Source organism: Anabas testudineus, chromosome 13 (genome assembly GCF_900324465.2).
Source record: "Anabas testudineus chromosome 13, fAnaTes1.2, whole genome shotgun sequence".
Classification (NCBI taxonomy): domain Eukaryota; kingdom Metazoa; phylum Chordata; class Actinopteri; order Anabantiformes; family Anabantidae; genus Anabas; species Anabas testudineus.
This window is the reverse complement of record NC_046622.1, coordinates 14,691,942-14,705,915: the sequence shown is the minus strand read 5'-3', so window position 1 is coordinate 14,705,915 and position 13,974 is coordinate 14,691,942. Positions and strand designations below refer to the sequence as shown.

Genomic DNA, 13,974 nt, shown 5'->3' with positions numbered 1-13,974 from the left:
TTATGCTAATGAAGGGTTGTACACACTGGCAAAGAATATGATAGGATTCCCTCCTTAATTTCTCTCTATTTCCCTTTTGTCTCTCTTGTGTCTATGTGATTGAAGAGCAGATGAAAAATGTCTTCTCGCCCCTTTTACCAGTGTTTCTCTCTTTATCCACTCAATTAGATTTTTATCTGTAATGCTTCCTCCTTTTTTTACTGTGCATCATCAATAACAAAATGCAGCCTAATTGGGTCTCATTAATCTGTACCTTGCTTAGGCTGATAAAGAAAAGGACGGAAGAAGAAGAGGTCAAGGATTGAAGAAAGGAGGGAGAAAAGGAAATAGATGGCTCATCGTGTCAGAAAAGGGGAGCACAGCAGACACGAAAGGGGAAAAGGAGAGGAAATGCAAGAGGAGTAGAAAGTTAGCAAGAAAAAGCTGAAGAGGTCCCATAATCCCTGACCGCTGCTGCCTCTCAGTGTGTGTGTGTCCATACGGGTGTTTGTGTAGTCAGGCCAATGATGAGTGTGGTGGAGCGAAGTGTAAAGTCCTGTAATTAGTGTCTCAGTGAGAATACTGGGAGCCAGATGGTACAGACCATCCTTCCACTGCACCCACTGATACACACACACACACACACACACACACACACACACACACACACACACATTTATACTGTTACCATCATCAGAATCGATAAAGCTTGTAACCTTCTTCACTCTAGTCTCAACAGGGATTTATGTGTGAGACATCTCTCTCTCTCTCTCTCTCTCTCTCTCTCCCTCAGTAAGCCTGTCATGTGTCTCTTTATCACCCCCGTTCTGTCTCTGACTCTCTTAAACACACGTGTACTCTCTCAGTGCTGCTTAACATTACCAGCACACTGTCACAGCAAAAATACACTCATGCTCCCATTCCTCCTTAACACGAAACCCACCCACACACAAACACATTCATCAGTTTTAGCTACAACCAAACACAAGACAATAGGAGCCAGTCTGTCTTCTGTCCTCACTGCTGCATGCCAAACGAAGTTGATTTTTACAGGACTGTTTCTGGCAAACATCCTCCTGGTAAATTTGAAACAGTAACACTGAGGAGATTGAGGAGTAGGTAAAAGGGAAACACAAATCATAGCGTCATTGTTACAAAGACTGTGGCAAATTACAGTATACATAGATACATGTAGAGTAAAAATGGAATAAAGAAATCTTACAGCATTGTTGTACTTCATTTAAACCGAACCACAGAAAATTCCCTTTATTTTCCTCTCTCTAAGTACAGTTGAACTGCACTTGATATTTGCACCCCCTGCTTGCTTCAATTCACCTTACCCACCTCCTCTCTATTGCTTCAATCATAGCTCTCATTCACTCACTTTACCCTCTCTCTGTTGTTAGACACCAATCTAGTCTGATTTTATTCGGACCTGATTTCTCCCTAAGTACATCCACAAGCCAAACCCTCCACACACTTACATACCTACATACTGTACCTACATACATACATATACAGCAGCCATTATTTCATGTTTATTTCCATGGTAACCATAACATTTTGGAGACATACTGTACACTACAGTACATCTACCTCAGGTAATACTATTAATAATAATATTATTATTAATGAATATTAATAATAATATTCATTGCCGTAACATATTATATTCATAGCCTCTCTGTATTTTGCTTGCACCCCACTACCCAGCTTTGATTTTTTACTACAATGCTGCATTTCTCTTTGCATTTTTATTTTTCATCTTAATGCTAAAGAAAAGAACACAATACACCCCACACCCTCTTCTTTTTGATCTCTCCTCATCATTTATTACACTACATACCATGCAATCAAATGTATAGCTGAAGATTCTGCCTCTTATCCTTCCTCTTATTCCTCGTGCTAACCCTCCTTCACATCTGGAGTGCTGCTAAACGTGTACCACATTGTACCACACACAGTAAAAACCTGATTAATTACAGTTAGAATTACATGGTTGACAGAACACACATATCAACACATAAATCATTGTTACACAGGTATACACAGACGTACAAACCCTGTATGTTAGTAGCAGTATTATTAGCGGTAGTAGTAGTATTAAACTACTTGTTTAGCAGGGACCAGGAACCGAACAACCAATCCAGGGGTGGATGAACCATCTGAGTGACTGTTTCTTTGTTGAACAAGAGTGAAAGCATCAATAATGATCATCATCATAAAGATCAGACTCTACCTATGCAACACAACTCATTGTGCAGGCTCTGGACTATCTCGTCTGGACTACAGCGACTATGAATATATCAATATATCAAACCCCTCCAGATGATCCAGAATGCAGCAGCACGTCTCATTTTTGATCAGCCTAAAAGGACACACCTTGGACCACTCCTCAGATCTCTGCACTGACTTCCCGTAGCTGCCCGCATCGGGTTCAAAGCCCTGACCCTTGCCAACAAGGTGGTCAAGTCAACAGCACCTGCCTACCTGTAACAATAACAACAGCACCATCCACACTAGTCTTACATTTATATTTATGCAAAAGGAAGTAATACAAATATTTGGGCAATGACAGAGTTTTTATGATTTTGCCTTAATGCACCAAAATGTGATCAAAGTGTAGACTTTCAGCTTTGTTTTAAGACGTTTCATAAAAATATTAAATTTATTTACCATTTAGGAATTACAGCCAAATTCCAGTCAAAGTAGCAAAAGTAAAATAATGTGTGAGTAATGTAAGTAATAACACTCAATGAGTGTAATAATACTGGATTACAATTACTGATACGCTTTAATGTTGCAGCTGGTACTTTATATCCTTTTTTAATTATGTTATCATATAATTACATGTTATGTTATATAATACTAACAAATAGTTATCAAACGCATAGAGTGGAGTCATGGTATGACATTTGCCTCTGAAATGCAGTCAAGTTGAACTATAAAGCTGCATAAAATGGAAACACTCAAGTAAAAATCCCTCAAAAATGTACTTACAGCATGTGCAGCACTTCCCATCCACCACTGCCCATCTAGTGTATGCAGGTGACCATATACAGGTGTAGGAGCACTTGATATCATAAGCAATTGCTCTATATATATAGTGAACCAACATGATGGTGTGTTTAACCCATTTTACCAAGGCTGACAGCTTAGACTTTTCCTCCACTTATTGACCTTACTAACTTTTAATGGTCCTCTATAGATACATTGGTAGGTAGATAGGCTAGAGTCCGGGAAGCAGGAGCTGGTAGCTATTTTAACAGAGGCCATCAATTGGATTCCCAGAACATGAGTTTTGAAACCTGAGCCCGGGCCAATTTGAGTAGATGTAATCCAGTGACCCAGACTCATTAAAACACTGAAGATCTCCTGTTACACGGGGACCAACCAGAAACTGGCCCATGACCCACTCTGAATTTTCACCCTTAGGCAACACTGCCAAAGAAAACGGTAAAAATCTGAGCAGATGCCGTCATTCTCCTCTTCCCCATTCATTATACATTTCTCTACACTACCCTCCTGAACCCACATCACTTGCATATTCCTCACAGTTAAATAGACAAAGGGCATGTCATGCTCTAGAGAGAAAGCGAGAGGGATGATGCAAAAGAAGAGAAGGAAATAAAACAGAGAGGATGAAAAGGGAGAGAAAGAATCAGTGGTGTTAGTATAAAAAATGAATAGAGACAAATAGGACAGAAATCAGAAATGACTGAAAGTGAGAAAGACAAAGCAGGAGCAAGAGGAAAGAGGAAGAGGTGGAAAGATCTTGATTTATTTAGAGACTGATCAATGCTCGTTGGAGTGCGTTTGGTTGACATGTCAAACATGATGTCAATATATCCCAAATCAGTTCAACTGCACTGAAATAAGCAACAAAGACAGAGGGAGCTGGAGAAAGTGAAACTAAATGGGACTGAAGTCACTGTAGAAGAGGAGTATGATGATGCAGATTCTTCAGATTAGTGAGATACATACTAAAAAAGTGCAACTACTATGTGTATGAATCCTGAATTGTTCTATGATCAGACTGAACTAAGTACACACTGACTACACCTCCCTTCCCCTTCACAGTGTCTATTGAAGTTGATGTATACCTTCAGCTACACACTCGTCTCCCAAAGGTGCTCTACAAAGCCTTTTTAACAGGAACTGTGGATTTTACAACTTCTCTTCTTTGCTAAACCACAGAGGTCAGTGTGTTGGTATCTAAGTGTTTCTGCTGATGTTCCTTCTGTGACTGCTAAGCCCTAAAAACTGTACCTTAATATAACTTAATTTATGTAGTATACATATACATATACAACTATAAACTACCACATATTAATGGGAAAATTGTTTGGATGAGGTGTAAGTCACTCACAGGAATGCACTTTATTAGCACATAAGATCAGCAGTGAGTGGCATTAGCAGATCTCATTAGAGCCATGATTGACAGACAAGTGACTTCTTTGAATCGCACAGCTAATTTAAAACAAAACCAGCCATAAATTCCATGTTTCCACACATATTTCAGGCATGTACAGTACACAGCTTACTACTATCGCTCCATCAAATAATATGTTATTGCTTCAATATAATTATGGTGCTGAGATGACATGGATTATTCCGTTACTTGCATGTTGTCTCTTGCCTCCAGGTGCAAAGTGTTACTGCCGTTACACACGCCTTGGATTCTGTCTTCTGTGGTTTGCTAACACAATTATCATTGCCGTCTCCATTTTCTCTTTCCCCTTTGTCTTCCTCTTCCCTTCTCATTGTTTTCCTCCTGATCCTCCCATCTCTCTACCCCCCAGTCCTTATCCCTCCCTTCATTCTTTATGCCTTCCTTATCTCCTGCCTCTCCTCCTTATCACTGTCTCTCTCTAGTTCTCCTAGTCCTTCTTAATGCCCTTCATCTCCTCGCTACCACCCTCCCTCTCTTGCTCTTACTATCTGACAGAGTGATTCTTGAGAAGACAGCGGCTGACCTTGAAGGAGAGGTTTCAAGGGCAACTCTGTGTCTGAGCAAACATAAGGACCAGTATTTTCACACACAAACACACAGATTTGCACATGACCACAAGCATTATTTCAAAAGCAAATGGCTATACACATACATACCTGCTATCTTATATCTACGATTAATAGTGCCACACCAGCAACTACACACACACAAACACACACACATTCTTATGGAGGTTGGTCTCATGAGAAAGCAAAAATAAATGTCACACGCAAGACAAATGTTATTTCTGACACCATATTGCTACAAATATGCAGGGTGATTTGTCTATAACCCATCATTTAGAAAAAAAACGCAGGCAAATTTGCAAATATGTCTTAACATCTGCGAAGAAATCCCTTTGAATATTCAGTTGGGTAAATCAAAATAAGCGAATAGCAATATTATGAATTTGTAATTATCATTACTATTATTTCTATTTATTTATTAGGGGAAAAAAACCTTTGGCACAGAAACAATCTGGATCTAGACCAAGAAGACTTGAAGTGGCCAGACCTCCTGCTACTTTAACAGTCACTTCACTATTTGGAATTGTGATGTCTGTAAATCAGCCCATATTTGTACAATATGTTTTCTACATGAAGTTTGGCATCAGCTGCTGCATCTCATGACATGTTTGCCTCATGTAAATGTAGAAGCAGGATTTGAACTGCTTGGTTGAGGTGGATATTTTTGAATTATTTTGTATCCAACTGCAACTAATGATTATTTAATTACAAAATAATCTGATAATTATTTTCTCCATTAACTGATTCCCTCTGAAAATAATGAGAAATGGCAACACAAGTTCTCTAAACAATTATTAAAATAGATTTAATTTAATTTTTTTTTTTTTTCAATTTGCTGGAGGTGCCCAACAGATCCTGTCTGTACGTTTCATTCACTCACACAGCCATTTACTTCAGCCAGGATGTGGGGAAATTATTTCGGTGGCGCATTTTATGATTGACATTAAACGTTCATGATTATTCGTTGTTCATTAAAGTTATTAACGGGACACATTTTGAGCAAAGATATTTCATGTGTTTCGTTTTTTTTTGCAGGCACCTCGAGTGCACAATTTTTGCAAGCTGGATATGTGTCCTTGAGGACAATCTTAGATATATTTTTAGGATATTTAAAGCAAACCCACACTAATAATTTTTATTTCTTTTTCAGGGTCTGGAGTTTGGTGATATCAGCCTTGCTTCTCTATGTCTGACATGCAAACACAGGTTAGATGCTCTGTATGGTTGTAAATGTAAATGTACATGGTATGCTAATCACTAACTTTCATATTATGGTATTCAATGAATAAATACCTGGGATACCGCTGCAACCTTAATGCTCGATATGCAAATATATTAAATGCTCAAATACGTGCATAAATTACTATTAATAACCTCAAGTCAAGTGTTGTTATAACACCCTATGGCAATGCCAGAGGCCAGAAACTAAAGTCCTCAACATGTGTGTACGTGTGTTTATCACTCTTAATCACACTCTTTCAGGTTCAACAGTCTTTTTCTCAGTGGACACATGCACACACACAGACACAGTTACTACATTGTTCTCCAGGTCCGGTTCCTGTCACACTATCTGCAACATCTGAGTGAGTGAGGGAGTGAGTTAGTGCTCTTCTCTTCTCCAGTCATTACCTGCTGACTTGGTTCTGTTTTTCAAATACTACTATTAACATGTTGGCATATATATATATATATACATACATATATATTCCATATATATATATATATATATATATATATATATATATATATATATATATATATATATATATATACATACATATATATTCCATATACATATATAATTCTATTTCCATAACATTTTCCTCCATAAGATGAAAACGGATCTCTTTAAAAAACACTTTCCTCCCCCTCTCTGCTACAGAGATTTTGACAGTTGCATTCCCCACCCTCCTATCTTCCTATTCTTCTTGCCCTTAACCTGAAAATACTCATGTCTCATTCTGTTTGAGTAACAAGATTCAAGCTTTTTAACCTTGGCTCTTATTTCTCAAAAAGTTTCTTCTAGTGAAGCATCACATATTTCACACTCGGACTGCTGATGCATTTATTGTAAGTAAATGTGGGTATAATATTCAGTTCAATGAACATAACAACAAGTCCAAAGTATAATAAGGCAGAGTCAGACAAGAGGACAAGACAGCAGCTTCTACAAGTCCAAGCATAGAGAAAGGATTAGTCCAAGACAGAGTGTGTGGGTGGTTGTACCTTCAGTGTGTATAGCAGACACGTAGCTCCAGTTGTATCTTTTGACAATGTCCACCATAGCTCTTGCCTGCTGGGCATCTGAAGGCACCACCCGCATAAAGTACTTAAAAAGGCTCTAAAATAATGGAAATAAAAAGAATGGCAAGCGAGGGTTATCTCGGAGCAATCAAAAAGAGTAAGGAGTAGTTGTTGGTTAAATTAAAATGTTCTTTAAAGCAGGAGTAATGCATTTTGTCTCTATCTGATTCCCTTTAATAACTGTCTGATTTCATAAGTACAGTAGAATTTAAAAAACCTATAGGTAAATAGACTCACCTTATCACTGAGGTCCATACTGGTGGCAGAGTAGGCAATCTGTGGTATGTTGAACAGCTGTAGTAGGTTCTGGACCTGGATGGCCACTGAGCTTGACCCTGGTCCAATTAAACCCACAATGGGTTTCTTCCCCCGCATTGGAGTGGCAGAGGGGTCTGCACACTTCATTGTCCCTCCTCCACCTCCTCCCCCTCCCCAGGAGCCTCCCCCGCCCCACTCCTCGGCTTCATCAGAAGAGACTAGTGAATCCCGTATGAATTCGATGCTCTGCTCCAGAGCCACGGCTGAGTGCCAACAGGAGTCCCTGATCTCACAGCCCAGGCTGATGTTAGGAAGGATGTACGGGTCAGCGTTAATGCGGTCCAGCGTGTGCATCATGGCCTCCACCCTCTGGATACCATACTGCTCCCGCACAGCACCACACTTGCGTTCATGTACCTGTGCAGACAAATCAAGTCAAATTGCACTTAGTCATTTACATAACTGTGCTGTCTATATATTGTCATGTTACGACAATACAGTGGCAAGAAAAAGTATGTGGACCTTTTGGAATTTCATAGTTTTCTGCATTAATTTGTCCTAAAATCTGAACTAATCTTCAGTTAAGTCTTTTTGAGAGAAAGCCATAAAAACCTCAAAGTGCTAAAGGAAAAATGTAAGTGAACCCTTGAAATAATAACCTCCAAAAAGTTAATTGTAGTCAGGTATTAGCATACCCTGATGAAAATAATTTTGAGGTCTAGAGCTACTTCGACTGACAAAAACCACTCAATTTTTTTGAGTTGGCTCTGTACAAAATAAATACGCTTATGCGAGCCATGCCTCGCCAAAGGATTTTTGAGAGGGTCTTTCAAAGACTTTAGACGTTCACCAGTCTGCAGTTAGGCAAACAATCTAAAAATGGAGATGCTTTGGGACTGTGGCTACTCTACCAAGAAGTGGGCAGCCAGTCAAAGTGACCCAAAGAGCACAACAAACACTCATTAATGAGGTAAAGTAACAGAAACCAAAGATTTAAAGCCATCATTGGAACTGGCTAACATCGGTTGTCCGTGAGTCTAATGTAGGTAAAACATTAAACAAGCAGGGTGTCTACAGCAGGACACCACAAAGGAAGCTGCTGCTTACTAAAAAGAACATTGCTGCACGCCGGAAGTTTGCTGCATCAGGGCCTGATCAGCTTGCAGTGATTCGGGGGGGGGAGATGAATTCCCAAGTTTATCAAAAAATTCTCCAGGATAATGTGAGAATGTCTGTACGTCAGCTGAAATTCTGTAATAGTTGGGTGATGCCAGATCCCAGACCTCAACCCAATAGAGATGCTATGGAACGACTTGAATAGAGCCACACATGAGACGTCCAAAGAACATGACAGAGCTAAAGTTCAGCCTGAAGGAATGGGCTAAAATGCCTCCTGAATGATGTGCAGGTCTGATCCACAGCTACAGGAAGCGCCTGGACTTAGATGAAGATCAGCTCACATTTTATGACAAATTAATGCAGAAAACCATGAAATTCACATAGTTTTTCTTACCACTGTCTAAATAATTTAGATTTAGATACATACAACACATAGGTGCTTTATAATTAATATCGGTTTTATATTCACATCACTGCCAAAGTTAGTGATTGGCATACAAAGACTTAGTTTTTCCTGTTTACAATTATTCATAATAAGATAGTGAAAAGCTTAAATATCAGTGGGTGACTACGGGTTCCTAGGGCATCTAATGGAGGCTGATTGTTCATGGACTCACACAGAGGTATTATTTCTACAAATTGAATGTCTTTTTAGGTCTTAATAAGAAGAGCAACTCTCTGTACAAAGAAATTATTCAAATTGATTTGATGATTTTATGTTTTCTGTCTTAACTTCCCTAAAAGTGCTTCTTTCTGCACAAGAAGGTCGGCGGGAGTGAAAACTGAATTCCTATAATTATATAGCACACAGACCATCCTACAGACACACCGAGATGCAAAAAAGACAAACCTACCTTGTCAGCAGGAGGCTGATGATGTACTGAGAACAACGCTCCAATGATGATGTCACCAGGTATGTGTGCCACAACTCGCCGCTCGTTGGACTGGGCAGTGTCAGCTTGGTCAGGCCCCACCCAGAAGGACAGAACCAGCAGCAGCCAAAGCATCATCTTAGTCCGTTAAGGTAGCAAAGGAGAAGAAGATCTCAAATGTGTCGCGTGGAGCCGTCACAGGGAGGTACTTGTCCGAGAAGCACCTTTTCTAGCCATGACGAGAGTTTGTGGCACTGAGGAGCTTTTTGAAATGGGTGATTTCAATATATTGCTTTCCTCTGATTTGTCTTTCTTTCATTTGGATTCGAAGGTCGGAACATCACTGCAACAGCTGAGACAGGTGCAGCAGTGCAACCTGGGAGATTCAAAAGAAAATCTGGGCTAAGTCTCATTAGCTGAAATAACTCCAGGCTCCTCCAATTATAGGGCAGAGTTGGTCTCCACAGTAACAGGTGACAGACAGACATGTTCATATAAACCTGTGAGCAGAAAACACTGTTAGAGGTTGAACATTTGAAAATTGATGCTGGATTTCCCAATTACAACAGCTCCACAACCCTGTACGTATGTATATACATTTGACCCAGATCTTCAACCTAGCATTCTTTATACATATGCATTTATACTCGATATGTACACTTTGGGTGAACCTCTTCCACAGCAACATAAGAAGCATCACATTGGTCATTATAGTTTCAAACATAATGAGTAGTTAACATTGTTAAAACTCAATGTGGCAACTAAAGTTTCGGCTTGAGACCAGGGTTCTTGATTTTATTCTCATAGGGAACTGCTGAAAATCACAGTGACTGTGCACAACTGCAACACTGCATCACACCTCACTGCCGTTAGGTTGTCTCAGACGTTTTATTCTCACTCATAAAACTGTGACACAAACAAGGTCATGTAAAACTACTTGCAGTGCTATTTTGTCTTTTTAATTTATTTTTGTTTAGGTCTGAAGAACCTAGAGCACCAACTAATCCTTTAGCATAGCATATACCAGTGCTCAAGTGTCTGCCCCACAACTCTAACCAAATCAAACTCGGTATGCTATCCCCTATTCTCCTGCTTTAATTACTTTAATACTGGCTTTTGGGTGTTTTCTCCAAATTGAACTCTGTTGTACTGTTAGCATTGTTTTCAAGTCTAAAACAAAGATTGACTGTACACCCATTGTATAAAACTGTGCATTAAGGGGTAACGTGAAATGCTTTTTTGTTTTAGTAAAGAAAGTAGACTATTGCTTTTACCTTATTATTGTTTTTATAAATTAAAGAATGCACCCATTTAGTGAAGTGCAAAGAGGTTAGGTAACAGCGAAAAATCCCTGAGTGGATGATTACAACAGACAGACAAGCTACAGTACAAGAAATCCACCAAGCGTTTTGGGTTTATCACTCAGACAAGCTCTGGGTTTTCATCAAGTCTTACAATTTGCTTAACCTCTGAATTACACAAATACTTTACTTTATTGCAAAGAAGGGATTTAATTGACAGTAAACAGCAGGGGAGCTGGGACAGTTTAGACAGCAGACGATGGCATCCGGTGCTTATGCAAAACAGGTTCCAGGTTATGGTTAGCTGAATGGGAGAGAGAAGTGGGGTTATGGAGTGAAATTTAGAAATAGAAAACGAGAGAGATATGGTGAGAAATAAGCACACAAGATGAAAACAAGGGAATGGTGGTGAGAGAAGGAGGGAGCAGAGAGGCAAGAAAAAGTATGTGAACCTTTTTCTGAAGGTTCTGAAGCATCTTTTTCTTGTGCAGAGCAAACTGAAAAAGTTTCAGTGGTTTTTATCAGTCGAAGTAGCTCTAGTCCACACTTCCAAACTAATTTTCTTCCAGGTTTGCTAAAACCTGACTCCAATTAGCTTTTTGAAAGGGTCATTACTCCAAGGGTTCACATACTTTTGCCACTAGCACTATGAGGTTTTTATGGTTGTTCTCAATAAAGACATATTGAATGATTTTGTGTTATACATATTTATCATATTTGTTAATGCTCTTGACTTAGATGACGATCAGTTCACATTTTAGGACAAATTAACTCAGAAAACCACAAAATTCCAACGGGCTCACGTGCATTTTCTTGCCACTGTGTATGTTGAAAGGGCTTGAGGAAGAAAGATAGAGACAGAAGAGGACGTATGAAAATGAGGCAGATATAAAGGAGAGAGATAAAAGGAGGCATCAAGGGACACAGAGACACGCTGAACATAATTAACACGACAGTGTCAGGATGGCAAGAGGACTAACTGCTGCTCCAACAATGAACACATCAAAAGAAAATCAGCTCACGCTCACACACTCTGTCTCAATCAATAAAACAATGCAGCCACAGTCATGTAAAGACTCAAATATTTTCTCTCTGCCAAAAATGTTTACTCCAAACTGTGTCCACATCGCCACGCACCAAAACACATTTGACGTTTCTCTGTGCTTTAGACAATGCGGACAGTCCACACGCTGTCACATACGTGCTGTCTCTCTCTGTCATGCTCCTCGTGTGTGTGTGTGTGTGTGTTGGCTTCACTGTGGCTGCTAGGAAAAGAAATGAAAATCTTCAGTCCCTCAACAAACATCTTGTACACGCCATTAGGCATCTATATCTCCAGTTCTAAGCCAAACTACGCACAAGGGCATTGCAAAAACCTTCCAAATCAAGTTTTATGCAGACATAAAAACACAGCACAGGCAGAGACAAATTCAATGAGCTTGATTAGCGCCCGCACACTGTTTTATGGGTTAAGAAAGCACTTAATTTATCGCCCATTAAACATGGACCTTAACAATACAACACTAACAATTAACGGGAGAGCACCCCTCATACACAGACACATTTCTTTGTATCTATGTTGTTCACAATATGTACGTATATTTGTTTATGTAATTAATTTTTAATAGGGCATATGGATTTTTTAAATAGATTGCTGCTGCTCTTTTTATTACCTAAGTAGGTTGATTTTGATGCAAATATCCTACTTGTGGACACGTGCTGACAGCAATATACATACAGTAGATAGCCATAACATAGGCACCATGTACGCAACATACTAATATATTCACTGGAGAGGTCTTTCCTTCCACTTTCTACTGACATGTGCACTTCTCTAGCTGAATTGCTACCAACAATTAAGTAAGAAAAGGGCACCAGGGTGAGAGTTTCAGCAGGCTTTGCTCATTTTCACTTAACAGCACATGTGCCTCTGTCTGTGAATATAAACAATACCAAACTAAAGAATATAAACCATAACCTGATATAAATGTGTTTCTCTAAGTATTTGCTGCCAACTAAAATAGGTCATACATTATTTTCTCAGGTATACACAGTTTAAGGAAGCAGCAATGTTTCAGGAAGCTTTAGTTATTTAGGAATTGCTTTTGCTGAGTGTGCATGTAGCACAGTTTCTCCATGTGGTTCTATTTCCCAAATGGACAGAGGTACTGTTTATGCACCTGAGCCCCAGGAAACAATACAATTGTACATTTGAGAGGGTGTTTTTTAAGTTTTCACCAACCCCTGGTCGCTTTGTTTGTTTATGAAATAATGGAAGTAAGATTTTGATTGTTTTCAGTCAACTCATCTATTTTAAGGTATGGTAGTTAATGACCTTATCATAATACCCTTATAATAAAGGGTATGAAAATCTCAAACACTATCAGAATGTGTCAGAACCCTGTTTTTCCTAATGATCCACACCAGATATCCATGTCTATGCTGCAGACATGCTGGTGAGTGCTGATGACTACGAGCTACCTCCCTATGGGAACGTTATCAGCCCCCGTTCACCCACTGTCTTCAGAGAGTCCCAGCACAGTAACGACTTCACCTGCAGCAGCAGAGGCGGCTTCAGACGAGGTGTGACAGAGAGTGCCCGCAGAACTCCTCCTGACAAGCTCTGACCTTAAAACACTTGATCCTGCAACATTTCAACAGGGACTTGTAGCGTACGCACGTCTTCGCAGCCGCCGACGTGTCCACACTCATCTATCGCGGTGCCTTATATGATCCATTAGCCTCCCAATAGAGAAATGCATTTACTAGTATGGTCTTTATTTTCTTTCTTTTTTTTTTTTGTCATGCACTTACTGCTTCTGTTCAAACAGCTTCTCTCCGAGAAGAAATCAAATCCAGAGACAACAACCGCGTCTGGCGCAGCGCTGCATCCGTCAGCCGCAATGGGAGATCAGAGTCCATCAATTGCACCGAACCCAACACACAAACACACACACACACACACACACACGATTTCTTACAAGCGAATGGGGTAAAACATGACAGAGACACCGCCTGAAACGAACATGGCTACAGCATGCACCAATGAAACCCGGGTTTCTGATCATTCTCTGTCTAATTGGCGCGACTGCATCTTTACATCTGTGCAACTGGGTCACACC

The 13,974-nt window shown here is 39.7% G+C and overlaps 1 protein-coding gene across 1 annotated transcript in view; it reads right to left on the bottom strand.

Annotated features, from left to right (window-relative positions):
* Positions 1-9,689, bottom strand: part of grm5b (glutamate receptor, metabotropic 5b) — a 48,307-nt gene extending 38,618 nt beyond the window's left edge. The window contains exons 1-3 of the mRNA XM_026372175.1: positions 9,534-9,689; positions 7,540-7,977; positions 7,225-7,339 (exon numbers count right to left, since the gene is read on the bottom strand). Coding sequence (XP_026227960.1) covers positions 7,225-7,339; positions 7,540-7,977; positions 9,534-9,689 — 709 coding nt within the window. The remainder of the gene's footprint in view (positions 1-7,224; positions 7,340-7,539; positions 7,978-9,533) is intronic.
* Between the last annotated feature and the right edge of the window lie 4,285 nt (positions 9,690-13,974).